Raw genomic sequence first — 18,891 nt, forward strand, 5'->3', positions numbered from 1 at the left:
CCAACTTTCTGTGCCAAATCCAGATGTTGGGGGGTAGATTGTGGTGTTGCTGCTGTTCCTCGGCCATGCTGGGTGAAACCTCATTTGTTTAACTTTGTATTTGTTAGCACAAAAACTCACCATTTGCCCATCTGCTTATTTAATCTCTATGTTTCCTCATGTCCTGTGAACATGGTATAGTGAGAACTCAGTAGTAATTCTACATATGTTCTGGATTTTAATTATCCACTCACACTTATCATTACTTTTACTTATCAATTGCTCTTCTTTTCATATGCATTTTAGTGGTTTTCATTGCCTAGAAATATTATGTGTGTATTTTATACATACACACACACATACACACACACACACACATACACACACACATACACACACACACACACACACAACTAGAGGTCCAATGCAAAATTCGTGCACCTTGAGAGGAACTACGGGCCACGAGGCTATGGTGAGCTCAGGAGCGGGTCTTGGCCCATCCTCCCTGCTCCCGCCCAGCCCCTCCCGCCATAGCACTCATCCCCTGTCTGCCAGCAGCCCTGCTCCTGCTGCCTCCACTCCCACACACTGACAGTACCGGCCCCACTCGCATCTGCTGTGGCACAGAGTAATTGGGGCTGGTGCCAGCAGCGGGTACAAGCAGGGCCAGCGCCATTAGTGTGTGCAAGTGGTGGCTGCTGCCCCAATCACCCCTCAGGAGCAGGGGGAGGTAGGGCTGGCGGCAGGTGGGAGCAGTGGCTCCAGCGCTGGCATCAGGTGCAAGCGGGTGAGCATTGGGCCGGACTGTGGCACGCAGGAACAATTTTCAGTAACCACCAGAGGCTCGCCCCACCTTGGTCTAGCACCCCTGCTTACCTGCTCCACCATCCCACCGTGGCCGACATCCACCATGTTTCAAGCTCTGCTGCCTGCTGCCAACGCTACCCATATTCCATACACGCCCCCTGGTGGTCAGCGCACGTCATAGTGACCAGTTGTTCAGTTCCACCATTCGGTCTATTTGCATATTAATCTTTTATTATATAGGATTATTATATAGGATGATAGGCCCCATCAATCCCATTATTAAACATTTTTAATATGGTCTCAATAATGAAAAGTGGTCTTTCCTTCCAAATTCATTTTCTTATTTTTTATGATTGATTATATCTTTAACCTGTCCAGAATTTATGATAGCATACAAGGTAAGGTATGTATCTATATATTATTCATCACATAAATATCCATTTTGCCCAAAAGTATTATGATTCCTTCATTCCTTTACTATTTAACATTTGACATCAGATGTAAATAATTGCATATATCTCTGGATTTCTCTCTGGAATTTCATTCCATTGATCTAACTTTACATTTTACTAAGTATCATACTGTTGTGGTAATCTTTGTTTTCTATTTTGGCATCTTATACATCCAGATTAATGTTGTTGAGGGTTTTTTGTTTGTTTGTTTGCTTATTTTACAAAGAAAAAATGCTTTGGTATTTTGGTCACCTGATTTGCCTTTATACATCTTGTCACTAAGTTTTATAAGTCAACTTGGGAAATAAATTTATATTTATTTATCTTTAATACAACTGCAAATAAAAAAATGTTATCATTAGTTTTTTTGCCACTAGCATTTTATAATTCAATTTTTTATAGCTGGAATTTATGCCATGTTATTTTAATTCCTGCATGTTTAATATTTATGTCCCTTTTGTAGATGAGATAGATATTATATTCCATTTTCTAGAAATTTATTATTGGTACATGGGAGTTTATTGCTTTCATGTCTTTACCAAAAATATGGGTCTTTGCTGAATTGATGGGTCATCTTTGCTCATGTGAAACTCTTGGATTTGGTGAGCATGAGACCATATCTCCTACAAGTAATGGAGTTGGCCCTTTTGTGACAGCCAGAACATCTGATCCTCTTCTTTTACTCCTGTTTTTATCTTTATTAATTTATTGTTGACAGTATTACACATGTCCCCCTCTTTTCCCCCTTTACCCCTCATCCACCATGCTCCCACCCACTTCAGGCCTTTAGCTTTCTATTGTCTGTGTCCATGGGTTACGCATGAACACATAGAAATTCTTTGATTAATCTCTTCCCTCTCTCCCTCCTATCTTCTCTCAGACCTGTTCGTTTGTTCCATGCTTCCATGTTTATGGTCTTGTTTTGTTCATTATTTTATTTTGTTCATTAGATTCCACAAATAAGTGACATCATATGATATGTGTCCTTCTCTGAGTGGCTTATTTTGCTTAGCATAGTAATCTCCAAGTTCACCCTGCCTGAAAGGGTAAGAGATTCTTCTTTTTGCACCTGCATAGTGTTCCATGATGTAAATGTACCACAGCCTTTTTATCTATTCCTCTACTGATGGGCACTTGGGCTGTTTCCAGATCTTAGCTTTTGTAAATTGCACTGAACAAAGGGGTGCATATATTCTCTCTGATTGGTGTTTTGGGATTCTTAGGTTATATTCCCAGAAGTGGGATCACTGGATCAAACAGCAGTTCCATTTTTTATTTTTTGAGGAAACCCCACACTGTTTTCCACAGTGGTTGCACCAGTCTGCATTCCCACCAGCAGTGTACTAAGGGTTTCCTTTTCTCCACATCCTCTCCAGCACTTGTTGTTTGTTGATTTACTAGTATTGATAGTAGTCATTCTGTTAGGTATGAAACAAAACCTCATTGTGGTTTTAATTTGCATCTCTCTGATGATTAGTGACATTGAACATCTTTTCCTAATGTCAATTGGTCTATATGTCCGCTTTGGAGAACAGACATACAGACCAATATACATAAAACTTTACCCGTTTTTAATTGGATTACTTGTCTTCTTCTTGTTGAGTTGTGTGAGTACCTTATATATTTTGGAAATTAACCTCTTATCAGATATATCATTGGCAAATATGGTCTCACTCCTATTTTAGAAAAAGCATCTCTCTTGTTTCTCTGTGAAAAATAATGGTGGTTCTAAGTGTCTGTCCTGTCCCTGTTAACCAAGCGCTCAGTCCTTCTTCCCCCTCGCCCTCACCCCCCCACCCCATTTAAATTCAACTGGAGCCTGATTTTCAGATTCCATGTGATTGGAACCCCTTAAGCTCTTGTTCTCCGAGTGGTGTAGCATGTTTTCTAGTAGGATTATATTTCTTTTTACTTTTGTATTACACGTCTTAAAAGTTTTCTTGCCTTGGGATTTAAGACAACTTCAAGCATGCTGTGCTTTATTATTTACTGTGACTCTCAGTATGACTTATTTCTCCATAATTTCGTTTTGCTATATATTATATTGTCTAGTATGGCTTAAAACCTTTCCTTAATCTTTTAAAAAATTAAGTCAATCTTTGCCTTTGAATTGTGTTTCTACTACATTTTGTTAGATTTAAGGTTTTCTTCCAATAATGCATTTTATTTTTGGGTTTTTTTTGTGTGTGTGTGGTGGGGGGGGGGGGCGGGTTGCATTTTATTTTTATAGTTGAATTTGGCCTGGTTACATTTACTGATATATCTCCTCTCTTAACCTATATTTTTCTTCATTATTGATACCTTTTTTCTAATTCACAGTACCTCTGTCATAAACTTTCTGGTCTATTTAAGGAATACAAACCGAAAGGCTTAATTGACTCTGACTGTGCCGATTCTCCAGTTCAGCCCTGCCCTCTCTCCTCTCATTACTGAAACTCACTGTCATATGCAGAACCATTAAGCCCTCTGACATCTTTAAAGAAACCATGTATTTATTCTAAATTCTCTCACCATAATGTACTATTAATACATTATATGTCAAGCATAGCAACAAGTTATACTTCCTTATACTTCTTTTAAATCCTCACCCAAGGATGTGTTTATTGATTGAAAGCGAGAAACAAAGACAAAGAGGTGAGAGAGAACATTGATTGGTTGCCTTGCATACATGCCCTACTGGGGTATGAACCTGAAACTTGGATATGTGCCTGGGAATCGAACCTGTAACCTTTCAGTGTACAGGACAATGCTCCAGCTAACTGAGCCACACCAGTCAGGGCTTCCTTACTTTTTTTTTTTTTTTTTTTTTTTTAAGAATTTCTGTAAGAGTCTATTTGAGCCCTGGCTGGCTTACTCAATGGTTAGAGCATCAGCCCACCGACCAAAGGCTCACAGGTTCAATTCCCAGTCAAGGGCATGTACCTCAGTTGCAGGTTTGATCCCCAGCATGTGTGGAGGAGTAACCAATTGGTGTCTCTCTGTTCACTGATGTTTCTCTCCCTCTAACCCCCTCCATCCCATTCACTCTTTCTAAAAATCAATGGAAATAATCATCCTTCTGTGAGGATTTTTTTTTTTAATAGTTCATTTGAGACAGAACTGAAAATAATTGTTGTGGAGCAATATCTCAAATGCTCTCTTCCCTACATTATTAACCTTCTCTCTTCAGGGAGACCCAGTGTTTTATAGACTCTGAACCTACCAATTCCCGCTGGTGACTTCTTTAAAGTTATTTAGATTGTCCAACAAAACATCTACTACTCTTTAGCAGGATTATTAACTAGTATGGGTTCTTTATTCCCTAGCATGTGGTAAATATATTTTACACACTTGAGGTAGGCTCTGTAGATCCTAATGGGTGGCACACATAGATGAAGACATTCTTGTCATCACATCATTTAACTTCTACTAAACTGAGAAATGTATTGCCTGGGTATCCGAAGTCCTCCTCTAAGGGTTAAACCTGGGGAGTACCATCTCCTGTCATTTGAAAAGTGACGGAATCCAATTTCCTCTCCAGAATTGCAATATTATCCGTCGATAATCACAAGCAGGCTGAGCTCTAGGGCAGCTGTATGTGTCTTCCCAGTGGATGGGCATCAAGATGGTATCAGCTAACATTTTCCAGCCACGAACATATGAAAGAGGGCTTGGCTTGTTCAGTAAGTGAATTGAATTCTCCCAAAATGAATTTTGTAATCAAACCAAGAAGGTGGTTTGTTTAACTTAAACTTTGCATCACACCTATCTCCAAAAAGTATTCTAGGTGGCTTCATGCAAGTCACAGACTCCTAGAGATGGATCCTGGGAGTTCAGAGGTGGAGCTCCATAAGGAAGATACTTTTAAGGCTTGGGTTTGAATAGAAAGCTCAACTACTTAATAACTTGATGTGACTAAGACATTCCATACATAGGGTTTTTAAAGAGAGCTATATTATTATGATGCCCTGATGTACTTACTGTTTGCTTGGCTACAAGGGAAAACTTGATGTTGCAATTAACCTTTCTATTTTTTTTTTTATTTTTTTTTACCTCTGTCTGAGTATTGTGAACTTCCTTTGTGGTATTTTAGTGATTAGACAGGATGGAGGGTGTTCTTAAAGATTCATGGCCAAGTCGGATGATGTCAGAATGAAGGGAAGGGATGGTCTTTATGGGGCCAGCAAGTCTGGCCCCGTCTGAATTGTTTGTCTAACACTTCACAAGTAGAATAGGAACCACTGAATTATTCATTTTCAAGTTGCCCTAAAAAAGGCACTTATGCTGCCGAAATGCAGACTTTTGGTGCCAGTGAGAGGAAGAGGAAGGATGCTGTCTTTCCTCTGAATGTGCTGCTGTCCTCACTGCCTTGTCTCCAGTTTCACTTCCCAGCCTGCAGGGTGGGGGAAACCACCCGCTCACTAAGTGCGGGGCCATGACGGGGGCAGGGGGTTGTGGGCACTACAACGAGGGCCTCAGAAGCCACAGGTGAGCTGAGCATTTAATTTGCTGGAGAAAGTCCAGGTGGAGGGAAGGAGCTTTAGGTTTATGGGGAGCTGTGTTGTCAGAGAGCCTCTGGCTGTGGGTGCGGTAGGAGAACAGCCCTAGTCTGTAGACGGCGGCCCGGGGCGCAGGAAGTCGGCTTGGGCTTGGGCTTGGGCTTGGGCTTGGGCTTGGGCTTGGAGGTAAGGAGAGAAGGGAGCTGAGAGTAGTAATAACTGGTATGCAATCAGAGATCTTTTTTTATTCTTAGTGTTAGCTGCTCTGTCACCAAGCCTTTCCTTAACAGTTCCTGCCAAGTAGTACTTAGGGGAGAAAGGGAGTAATTAGAATTCCTTACATTTGGAAGGGGAAAGCGTGCTTTTTAACGCTAGAGCAGCTGCTCATGGTGGCCTTGAGCTTCTCTGTCACTACAAAGAAGTGGGCCTCAGTTTCCCCACTTGTGATACCAGAGCAGATTCTTGGGGAACGCCGGAAGCACAGCCTCTGCGTGCTGCCGGAGACGGTGAGACACGGGTGCGGTGCTAGGAATCAGGATTCTCCTGCAGTTGGAGGCTTGATCAGCACCTCTTGGCTGTAGGCAGGGTGTTTACTGGGTAAAGCAAACAGAGGAAGGGAAACAAAATCTGCAAGGCGCTTCCAAGAGAGTGAACACTCAGATCAGGCAAGCAGTGCTCCAACCTCTGGAAAGATGTGCTGACAAATTTTACACTAAATTCGTGGAGGAGACTTTAATACATATATATTTATAGATAGTATAACAGCAGCCCTGCCAAAACCTTTTCTTAAATGTAATGAAGCAGCAAGCTCAGTCCTGCTGGTGCTGTTCTCAGCCCAAGATTCCTGGCACAGTCTGTGCGGGCTCCCTGGGCACAGAGGCACTTGGTGAAAGGTGGGGGGGCCTCCGTTTCCTCCATTGCCCACGTGGAAGCAGCTCCTGAAAACCCCTTTTCTGGTGGGATGAAGGATGGGGTGTGTATGTCCCCTCCAGAATCCTTTCTCCTCCCATACTCTGTTCTCAACAAAGTATCTTTTTCTATATCAAAGGAAAACACTCACATGTGATTTTTCAATCACATTCTTCTTACAGACAGGTGCTTTTCATGTGTACTTTTTCCTCTCCTTTGATGAGTGGGTAAATTGATATTCAAAGAGCTTAACTGTCTTGACTAAAATTTGTCAAGTACTGAGTCTCAGCAGAGCTGGATTCCAGCACCGGACGCCCCCCTCTAATCGATATTCCTTCCCAGGGGCCTCACTGCAGCCTCCTCCAGGCACTGTTCTGCTCACCTCATTTCTGTGCAAACAAAGTATAGCAGTCAGCAGCAGCACAGACTGGATAGTTGACGGGTGGTGATGGAAGGATGCAAAACTACTGTGACGCCTGTGCTTTTGTACTTATCATCTTGTTCTTTTTTGTTTGCTTTTTATTATATTAACCTTCCAACATACAATAGAGGGCAGGATCCCAGGTGCCTCTGTGCGGTTCCTACCATTTCATTCATAGCTGATCCTGTCTCACCTGTTCCCTCCCCACCTCAGTTTTAACTTGAAACTACTTTCAGAATCCTTTCATTTTACCTCTGAATGTTCTAGCATGTGGATCTTCACAATAAGATTCTTCCTTTTTAATATAGCCACAATACTATTATCACATCAAAAACTCATTTCTTAATATCATCAGTATTTAAATTTCTAACCACCCCTACACATCATAAATGATTTTATTTTTTAACTTGCTCAAATCAGAAGCCCTGGCCGGGTGGCTTAGTTGGTTGGAGTCTTATCCCATACACCAAAAGGTTGCGGGTTTGATTCCTGGTCTGGCTGCGTACCGGAGGCAACTAATTGATCTCTCTCTCTCTCTGTCTCTCTCTCTCTCTCACTTTCTCTCTATCTCTAAAAACCAACAAAATCATATCCTCAGATGAGGATTTTAAAAACATAAATAAATTTGTTCAAATCAGGATCCAGGCAAGATTCACATATTGTAATTGGTTGGTATGCCTTTAAGTCCCATTCATTTTAAAGATTCCTCTCCATCTCTTTCTTTTCCTTGTGATTTATTTGTGTATGAAACCGGTTCATTTGTCCTGAAGAGTTTCCCACAGTCTCAGTTTTGCCAACAGCATCCCAAGATGTAGTTGAGCATGTTCCTCCGTCCTCTGTGACTCCTGTATGTTTGTAGTTGAATCTAGAGGCCTGATCAGATTCAGCCTGGAAGTTTTTGGCAAAGGCCACTTCATGGTTGGTTATGGTTATCTTCTAATGGTCTCAGGTATTGAAAATCAGCTTTGACCAGAAGAGAAAGGTCTTGATTTTCACGTGTGGCAATAATAATGAATATGCGCATGGGTCTTTGTGGTTTACAAAGTCCTGTTCTCCTCGTCAGTGTTCTTATTTTGTCCTCAGGCCAGTTTCTTTGAGAAAAACTGTTTTACTTCACCCATACACGTGGCTATCGAGCTCTAAGGCCTGCTCAAGGTCAGTGACTAAAAGGCAGTGGGGAGAATTCAGTGTGTTTGCTCCGCAAGCCACGCTCTTGCGGTTCTCTAGCCCAGATCTCGCCAACCGGTGGGCCACGGACCACTGGTGGTTCGCGAGGTCTGAAAGGTTGGTGACCGCGCTGCTCTAGACCGCAATTTCCTTAATTTCACCTCCAGTCATTCCATCCTACCTGCTACCCTGAGGCCCTTGATTTAAGGAAAGAATAAGATTTTTCACATCCAACTTTCACCTCGTTTTTAGAGCTGCAGTGTTAAAACTGGCAAGGAGCATCTGAAGATTAACCCAGGCACTTGACCCAAAAAACTGGGTGGTCTCAATAGCAAAACGAATTATGCAATCTCATGAGCTCATTCTCTGGCCACAGCTGTCCCATGTCCCTGACCAGGGAAGACTGAGGACTGAGTGAGGGTCACAGGCACAGACTGAGGGTCATATTCTGGTGAGTGACTGACCTCCCGGAGCTGCCCTGCTGGTTGGCACAGGGGAAAGTTAACTCCATGTGGGCTCTCGAAGACAACTTGGTTGTCAGCTCCACTCAGATAAACTAAAGGAGGATATTATTTATATCATTTCATATAAATAAGTCAGCTACATCAATAGCTAAGCAAAAAGAGAAATATGTTTTCCCATTTGAGATTGAAAAGATTAGAGTTAACAAATTGATTGTAATTGTTACTGTTATATCATTTAAATTGGCATAAAAATGAACAAATTGTGGTTAATTTCTGAGCAGGTAAAAGAGACATCCTGGCCATTTAACTGTCTCTTGACAGGTTTCATTTCCAACAAGAATAAAAACCCTAATTTCCAGAAGGTTATCCCTATGGGTTAAGCTCTCCGACTGTCTCGCTGCCCAGGCCCTGGTGTGATCAGGGAGGGGGGCGGGGGGGCACTCTGTAGTGACACGTTAAATGGGGGGCTTGGAAGGATGCCAGACAGCTTCACCTCTGCCCTACACCCCTAACAACACAGAGGGGCCTTAACACAGGTGGGAAAGACAGGACTGGGTGTACAGATGAGGGTTGTCACGAAAACCTTTCCCCAGATAATGCTTGCTCCTCCTCATCTCCCTCCTAACCCTCCCAGTTAGAGTTTGCTGAGACCTAGTTTGTGTCCAGCTCTGTGCTGGGCATGAGGATACCAGGTGAGCCAGCCCAACTGCCCTGCCCTCCAGGACCTCACATTGGACAAAAGGAAGCTAGATGCTTCTCGGTCTTTATATACTTTTTTCCCTCTAAGGCAGTTGTTACCTTCTTTTTCTAAGGCTATTAAAAGTGGTAAGAAAAGTGAATTATTTTCCTTCTGCAAAAACAACTTAGAGACTCCTTAAAAGTCATATTTATAGTTTGACAAAATACCTGCCTACTTTTTGCTCTTTAAAATACCAGACAGTGAATTGTTGCTTGTGCAGAACAGAGTGGACTTCAGGTAGCACAGATGTTAGTTTGCATATTTGATTAACCAGTATTTAATGGGCGCCTGCTTTGTTCTCTGGGATTATAACAGTAAATCAACAAGTAATCAATATACAAACAAGACTTTGAGACAGGAATAATAGGGCAATAAAAATAAAGCGAGTGGATGATGGGGAATGAGGCTGCCAGGAGACCTTTCAGAGGATGGCCACGAGAGCTGAGACCTGGATGGTGACAGCAGCTGCCATGGAGACCTCAACAGAGAGGTAGCCATGGGGACAAGCATGGTGACTTCAGGGAACAGAGTAGGTAGGACTCAAGAGACTGAAGAGCTACAGAAGGAAATTTACTGTTGGTTGAGCTACAGAAGGAAATTTACACGGAATGTGTATTACTAATCAGCTGTAAAAAACACATCTGCAAGAAACAAAATAAACCTCAGTACAATGGCTCTGATGAGAAAGCAGTTCTTGCACTTAGGTTTCTTTGTTGGGAAGGCTAGATTGTTTGACACATGGGAAATAAATCCGGAAAAGGAGGTGTTTGGGGGAGGTCATTCTATAATCATCTGTTGCAGAATCCAGGCCCACAGTGAGGATGAGAGGATCTTGACTCAGAAGCACTTTGGGTCTGACTGGGAGGGAGGGAGGGAGCCAAAAGAAGTTCCTGGAATCACCAGCCCATCTAAGGCAGACTGGACTTGAACACTAACCCCATGGGAATGCATCCGAGGGAAGGATTAGTCCGTGCAGAAGAGGCCACAGACCCATGGGAGAGGAAGTGTGAGAGATGCAGGGGCTGGCGGAGGCCCCTTGGGGAGCTCCCCCGGGTGCAGACACTAAGGGGCTGGCCCGCCAGGAGGTGAGATTTAGATTGTGCAGGTGGGATATAGGCGTAGGGTTTTCTTTTTAAGAGTAATATTGTCAAATCTGTGATAGCTCACTTTGTCTACAAAGAGAAGGAAATGCTATAAAAAGTGTTTTTGTATGACTTCGCCTGACAAAGATAAGACAAATAAGGTCAATCCCGTATATAAATATTTATGACAAAATACTAAATAAAATATTAGCAAATAGAATTCAAGAGGACATTAAATGTGTAATACACCACAACCAAACGGGAGCAGATAACTGTCTGTATAATTTACCACTTTAGTGGGCCAGAGGAGAAAAACCATTTAATTAGCTCCATAAATGCTTAAAAGGTACTTAATGAGATCAATATCCATCTTTTATTAAAGAGTCTTAATAAAATAGGAACAGTTGGATATTTCATTAACAAAATAGGAACATAGATATTTAAAGTCCAAAATCAGGAACGTGCTTAACGGTGAAATTTCCGATGAATCGCCATTGAAGCCAGACATCAGGCAGGGATCCCCTGTGTCACTCTTGCTGTGATGTGGTCTGGAAGAGCTGATCAGTGCCATCAGCCAGGAGAAAGAAATCGGAGGCATAAAAGGGGCAGGAAGAGACCAGCCTGTCGTGTGCAGATGAGGGCTCAGGGTGCCGTGAAAGCTCAGGGGAGCACCCACAAAGCTGTTACAGTGTTAAAGTACCCACCACAGCATGATTTTTTTGCCTAGAAGGTTGTTGCTCTCTCAGCACCAACAAACTTGTCTTAATCCTCCAGAATACAGACCATGTCCTCTCCTCCATGACACTCGCCCTCCTCATGTTTGCAAAGCACTTAGGATGTGCAGGTATATGGTCAGTGTACTAGTAATAAGGCAAATAAATAACCAGTGCTACTAAGTAAGCACTGCTGTCTCTACTTGGGACATTTGCTTCCCCATCAGCTGTGGCATATAGTAGGTGCTCCGTAGGCATTGAGCAGAGACTGCCCCTCCATCCCCAGCCTAGTCTGTGGCCCACACCCGTCGGGGCGGGTCAATGCCTGTGCACAAGGAGGGCACAGTGCCACCTCCTCTGGGTACGGTCCTGCCTGGCTCTCACATGGGACTCAGAGCAGCCTTTCCTTGTGAGATCAGACTTCTGCACTGTGCCCAGCTCCTCATCGGTGTGCCCAGGCGGGACAGAGAGAGATGGCCTTTCCTGTGGACGCCCATCCCCATTAAGGAGATTTTAGACCCACAACCATGAAACCTTCCTCGGTGCCTGGCCCTCTGGCCACCTCCGTTTCATACTGCCCTTTCTGATGCTGGTCCAGTGAGCCCACTGCGTCTCCTCTGCTGCCTTTTACTAGGAGAGCCTGGCCTGGTGTGCAGCTTGTCAGGAAAGCGGTCACCTTCCTGACAGCTGAGGCCGTCAGATGCAGCATCCAGGTGGAAGGGGGAGATCTCCTTTATTGCACATACCGGAGCTTTTTGGTTTTTAATTTTTAAAGCAGGGAAGATTAATCTTTAGCTATTTCTTCTTTTGATGCTCAAGAACTTTATAATCTAGTATTGAGACTTTTGACTTGGGTCCAAGAAGACACACTGACCTTTGAAGGCCACCAAGGACACTGCTCTAACTGCTTGTAGATGTACTTGGTTTTAACAGATCCTGATGACAGCATGAGCGTTCAGGTATTGAAATATGCCCCAGCCTTGCCTTGGTGCCATCCCTTGGCACTTGGGGCTAGTGTGAAAGTAAACACAGAGTTCCTAGTGTGGATATCATCTCCCTTCCATCCACCTTGGCCACGTCCTTTCGGGTTCCTCATCAAAATGGTGTGCTAGTGCAGAGAATACCCTGAAGTGATCCGCAGGGAACTGACTGAATGAACCAAATAGTCTAGGCCAAGCTGAAATTACCCGCTCTTTGAAGTCGGAGTGGAACATAATGCCGTGCAGGTTAATAGGTCAGTGAGAGCTGTTTTGTCGGCTCGTAAAAAGGTTGAGAGAACTAAATTTTTATAATAAATAGTTTTGCTGAGCAAACAATATGTGCTGTTATTATGGACTTTGGAAAATAAATGATTTTAGATTAATGTCAGGCTCCAGATCCTAATGTGGTAGTTGGGTCTTCAAAATGAAAAGAATGAAAAACCTTCAGAATATTGTTGACACTCACTCTGTGAAAGCACATGGCATTTAATTCATTACTGCACTTTTCAGATAACATAGTTGTAGCATTAATCTCTGGGCATTTTCGTGTTACTTACTAGTCTTGAGGGCAGTTTGTCTGGGAGGATTCATTTTGTTGGGAGGGCAGGGGCAGCAGCTTGGAGAGGAGTGCTTTGCACAGTCTCAGTGGTGGATGTGTTCTAAGATGAGACCAGCGCAGACGATCTCGGTCCTCGTCTGCAAGTGCCAGTGGCTGCACTTCCCATCTTCAAAACCCCCATCGCACCAAAATACCTGGCTAGATGTTTTTTTATCATAAGCCTACAGACTTTAAAAAACAATAGTTGGCGTTTTCGTTGCCCACTGCTCCCTGGTTCCTTCCATTGTCTCCTCCTGTGGCTTCTGGTCCATTCTGTGAGTGGGAGCTGCGCCCCCTGGGCCCTGCTGTCATGAGGATACCTGGTGCTGAATAGCCCTGCCTTTTCACAGCAGAGCTCAGTGCTGTCATTATCATGTGAGAGCTCTGGAAATCTGAGAGTTGCTCTTGTAATGAAAGGTAAGTGCAATAGTTGTTATCACATTCAATATTTTGGTCAGTTTAGTGGTTGCTTAGTAACTAAAGTTAAACTAACCACAAGATGGAAAAACTTGAAATTCACTTCCAGGGATTGCCTCACTCTGACTGCCGAGAAGGCACCTTTCTGTTTAATTGTGACTAATTCTTTATAAGGGAATTGAAACCTTTTGGAAATGGTGCATTGTTTTCTGGATATTAGGCATACTAATGAGCACCCAAAACCGCTCACTATCTGAGGAGGCTCTCAAGCCCGTCCAAGTCCCCTAAATCTGCTAGAATTTGTCCCCACGGGTCCCCGCCTTGCTGCCAGCTCTAGGGAAAGCCAGGCCCCTCGAAACCCCTCTCTTCTCTAGCCTCAGCTTGTGTCTGACCCTATATTGGCCCCTTGGCCAGTGGCAGAGCCAGGCAAGGATTGAGCAGTGGATAAAAACAGCCAGCCTCACCTCTCCCCCTTCAGATCCAGGATTGGGAATTCCCAGAGAATTGAAGGTGCAGTTCTGGCCAGAGGATCTTCCTGGTGGAGGGGAGTTATCAGTGATTCCTCTGGGCCCTGGGGTCATCCCTCTCTCCTTTCTTCACTCAGCAAAGTACATTGAACACCTGCTGTGTGTCTTCCTCCTTTATTTTATCCCGAGAGACAGAGCAGGGCCTGCCTCTCTGTCCTCCCCCCGTTTACACTGCCAGAAAGAGTAGCTGTACCCCCAAGGAAAGCCAAGCCCCAGAAGAAAACATCCCTCTGTAGGGACAGACTCCCCTCTCCCCCCAATAAAAACAAAAACAACAACAGTATGTGTGATCTGACAGGAGTACAAAATAAAGCATGAGAAATATACTCAAGAAAAGAATGGAAGATAATAGCAACATAAAGCAAAAACAAGGAATAATTTTTTTTATAAAGTGAATGAAGTAGAAATAGGTATGAAAAACCGAATAACTAAACTAAGGAACAAAAGAAACAAGGTAAATTATAGGACGAATACAGCTACAATTGGATCAAATTGAAGAACTACCCCAAAAGCATCAAGAAAGGATAAGGAAAGGTTAAATGATGTGGAGGACAGAAGTATTGGGTCAGAAACTAAGTAATTGCGGGTTTCACACATATATGGCTTCAGTTGAATTTTTAGGTTTGCAGACGTAGTACAAATGTAAAACACATTTTGTTATTTGATAGTTGGCTATTCAGCTGTTAATCAGTAAAAAAAGTTTTTTGATCTGTTTTGTAGTTTTCGTTTGGCGTTCGTTGAAAAATGGAAAATCAAAAGGAACATTTTCGTCATGTTTTGCTTTTTTATTTCCTCAAAGGGAAAAACGCATCGAAAGCTCATAAAAAGTTATGTGCTGTTTATGGTGACGAAGCCTTAAAAGAACGGCAGTGTCAAAATTGGTTTGCCAAATTTCGTTCTGGTGATTTTTCACTCAAAGATGAAAAACGCTCTGGTCGTCCAGTTGAAGTTGATGACGCCCTAATCAAAGCAATAATCAATTCGGACTGTCACAGTACAACACGTGAGATTGCAGAGAAGCTTCATGTATCACATACATGCATTGAAAATCACTTAAAACAACTTGGCTATGTTTTAAAACTCGATACATGGGTTCCTCACGAAATTAAAGAATCACAGTTAACGCAACGCATTAGCAGCTGCGATTTGCTAAAGAAACGTAATGAAAATGATCCATTTTTAAAACGACTGATAACTGGCGATGAAAAATGGGTTGTTTACAACAATATCAAGCGGAAAAGATCATGGAGCAGGCCAGGTGAACCAACTCAAACAACATCAAAAGCTGATATTCATCAAAAGAAGGTTTTGTTATCAGTTTGGTGGGATTACAAAGGAATTGTCTACTTTGAACTCTTACCACCCAACCGAACGATCAATTCTGATGTCTACATTGAACAACTAACGAAATTAAACAATGCAGTTGAAGAAAAGCGGCCCGAATTGACAAATCGAAAAGGTGTTGTATTCCATCATGACAATGCAAGGCCACACACATCTTTGGTCACTCGGCAAAAATTAATGGAGCTTGGTTGGGATGTTTTGCCACATCCACCATATAGTCCTGACCTTGCACCATCTGATTACTTTTTGTTTCGATCTTTACAAAACTCCTTGAATGGTAAAAATTTCAATAATGATGATGATGTCAAATCGTACCTGATTCAGTTTTTTGCTAATAAAAACCAGAAGTTTTTTGAACGTGGGATTATGATGCTGCCTGAAAGATGGCAAAAGGTCATTGATCAAAATGGGCAATACATTACAGAATAAAGTTATTTAGTTCCATGAAAAAATTGTCTTTGATTTTCTTTAAAAAATCCGCAATTACTTAGCTGCCGACCCAATAGATGTGCAACCAAATCCAAAATAATAGTTCCAAACAAAGCAGAAGAACTATTTCAATGACAGATAAATCAGCCAGAAGTAAAGGAAGATGAGCGTGCTCATTGGGGACCCAACAGGAGTGATTAGGAAAAAAACCTTTGCCAAGGCCCACGCTCAGGATCTCTGCTCACTCAGCCAGGCCCTTCCCCACCCAGTGGCCGGGTCCTGCAGCCAGTTCCCCTCATCTGCTCAAGAGAGAAGTGAGACACCACCTATAGGGTGTTTTTGTGTGTGTGTGTGTGTGTGGTTTTTTTTTATGTATTCAACAGCTACGTGTTTCCATCCTTCTCTTGTAAAAAACACGGTACTGGCAAGATCTGCAGGAGCCACGGCTATATGTGCCCCTCCCGTAGCCCTGCCCCGGGCCAGGAAACTTGCAGATGTAGGAAATGTGCATGGCACGAGAGTGAATGAATGAATGATTCCAGTAGCGAGGGAACTTTGCCAGGTAGATCTGGACTTTGTAAATACATATGAATAACTGTTTGATTGAAGAACAAAACTGTGTTTAAAAGTTAGAATTTGCCTTAAGAAGAGTTTGTTCACTTTTTATATCATCTTGTACCCAGTGGAATGGCACTTTATCAGCAGGTTGTCAAGATAGCAGCTCTCGGTACTGACTGTCAGGTATCCTTTTCTGTCCTGTTTTAGACCCTTCACACCTTTAATTATTTTTTTTTATCCTTTGTCGTCATTTGATTATCTTTTCTTTGGCAGAGCAGTTTTTCTGAAATCTTGGAGGTTTCCGTTTCAGATGATGCGGCGAGATGTTTAGTAATTTAAGCTGCACACCCCCCCTCCCCCAACCCATCCCCTTTCACCTAGTATTTTTACCGAGAGGCCCAGTCGGGGTGTTTGTCTTCCAAAGACACTGCCTTCTTCACGAAGTCATCCTAAAAATAACTGCACTTAACTAGGACATTTTATGAATTGTTTCAGACTTTTCTCAGACCAGTCTGAAAGCAGGATACTATTTCAGACAGATACAATGAGCCTTGAACCTGATCACACACAAGGCATCTGTTACCCCATCCGAACTGCGGGGAGTTGATAAGATTACCTCAAATCGCAGTGTGCGACTAAAGGCTGAAAGAGCTTTGGGTGCAGCAAACAGCAAAACGGACCAGCCCGGGGCTGAATATAGAAGTTTGGGGCAGTGACTTGCCAGGGTGCCTAGTTCTAACCTCCCATAGACTTTCAAAATGGACCCATACCCTTCTCAATAGGATTCTCAGCATTATTTTCTGTCTCATGATGTTTTAAGTTGGAACCATATTATTGCCTTCCAATTACTCAAGGAAGTACTTTCAAAACAGGGGGGTAGGGGGAGAAGCACCTGGAACTTCATGTGTGTGAGCAGGCAGATGATGGTGGTGAACCCGGGTGGTCTGTAGAGCAGACTGCAGAGTCTACGTCCTGCATTCCTATCCTCCATTCCACTTCTTGTGGTTCTCTCGGTCCTAACAAACTTCTACTCATCCTGCAAAACCCAGTTCACATGTGACCTCCAAAGCCTTTTCAGATTCCCTCTCCCAAGGAGAATTCCTTTCTTGTTTTTTCAGACTACTCTGTTCAGAGTTCTATTCAATCTTTTGACAGGACACTGCACTTTATCTGTTTATGGCTCTCTCCCTGACAAAGACCAGGAGCACCTCAAGGGCAGGCCCACCTCCTCCCAATGAGCAGTGGTGCCCGATCCCAGAACTGCATGGCTCCTCTCTCCCCCTACACTTGGGACTCTGCCTGGAATGTGAACCTACAAGTCATTCTGCCAAGTTCAGAACTGTGGGCACCCCGGAGCCTGGCTGGCTACTGACTAACACGCTCTCTTCCTCTCATCCCCTAGGGCCGATGAAATTGAAATGATCATGACGGACCTTGAAAGAGCAAACCAGGTAGGATGCTTGATGGCTTCCGGGATAAAATCACATTAGCATAGCCGTTTGTCGTCATGGAAGATGCTTCTCTCTAAGTTAGAAGCCAGCTATTCTTGTAATTTTTTTACATGCAGCTATCAATGTTAACACTTTTCCTGATATCATAGAAATGCATGAAAAGTCACAGGCAAAGCCTTTGATGTGACCCAAGCATCCCAGACGCCCCCTGGTTGGCGATGGTCCACTGGGAAGCGGCTCATACCCGCCTCTGTCCGTGTGGCAGCCATTGTGCTGCAGAGAAGTCCCTATCATCCCCTCCGCTGAGTGAAGCCACTTGTCTGGAGAGAGCCCTCAGCGGTCAGCCCCCTTCTGGCTGGTACTCAGTTGGCGCAGGTGCCTTTCGGGAAGTCCTCAATCGTGTCCGGCACAAAATAGGCATTCGGTTTTGAGTGGCTCTAAATGCTAAGCTGCCTGGAAAATTTTCCCACCTGTAGAACCGCTTCCTTCTCTGAGGACTCCGTAGAACAATAAAATATTTTTATTCCGCCATTGGTGCTGCTGCTTTGGAAAGAAAGGGCTCTTCCCATTTATCTTCTCTATTTGTGGAGAGAAATAGCCAAAGTCATGGTATTTCTCAGCCCTAGACCGCCCAGGCCACAGCCTCCCCCACACTCAGTCGGACAGCTGGGCTGCCGCAGCACAGGAAAGCGTAGAGCTGTGCCTCCGCGGCCAGCTACACAGCCCCACAGGGTGAAAGTCCTTTCTGGGTCTGTGGCCGCTGCTCCCCACCTTCCGCAAGTTCCAGAGGGTGCCCGCCCCTTGGCTGGCATTGCTTACTCAGACCAATAAAATCACCCTTAACTGTGATTAAAATGTGAAGGTCAGTTTATGCATAAGAATAATCCCAGGGTGTGTGAATTTCTTCTTTCTTAAAGGAAAACTTTCTGGGTTCTGTATTGTATTCCCAGATTCACCACTGAGGACCTTGGGCCTGGCTCATAGTAGGCACTCAGTAAAGATGTGTGGAATGAAGTGCCTGAGATAGCGTTATTGCATGTAGTTATCGTGGTAATGGCAGAAAGAGCTGCCAGTTCCTGAGTAACTTTCTCTGTGCTACTTTGCCTGGCTCTGTTCTAAGCACCTCACATGAACGGAGTCACTGCAGCCCACTGAGATCCGTGATGTTATGATCCCCGTTTTACAGTTGAGGAAACCAAGGTCAGTGGCTGCTCATTGCAGAGCCAGGCCTGGAGCCTTTCTCTTCACCAGCTCACTAGGAACAGGCCACAGAACAAGGGCCTCCTTTGCCTCTCTTTCAAATGGTCTTGTTTCCCAAGTTCACCCATTCACACAGCTCCTTCTGTAAAAGCACTGCTTCTGCTTCACCTTCCGAC

At 43.6% G+C, this 18,891-nt stretch overlaps 1 protein-coding gene across 17 annotated transcripts in view; it reads left to right on the forward strand.

Moving 5' to 3' along the window:
• Positions 1–18,891, forward strand: part of CUX1 (cut like homeobox 1) — a 351,459-nt gene that overhangs the window by 235,480 nt on the left and 97,088 nt on the right. For all 17 annotated transcript variants that reach the window (XM_084881495.1, XM_084881496.1, XM_084881501.1 and 14 more), the window contains one exon: positions 17,467–17,515. In XM_084881495.1, coding sequence (XP_084737621.1) covers positions 17,467–17,515 — 49 coding nt within the window. The remainder of the gene's footprint in view (positions 1–17,466; positions 17,516–18,891) is intronic.

The sequence above is a fragment of the Pipistrellus hanaki genome (assembly GCF_964339955.1).
Source record: "Pipistrellus hanaki genome assembly, chromosome: 4".
Taxonomy (NCBI): domain Eukaryota; kingdom Metazoa; phylum Chordata; class Mammalia; order Chiroptera; family Vespertilionidae; genus Pipistrellus; species Pipistrellus hanaki.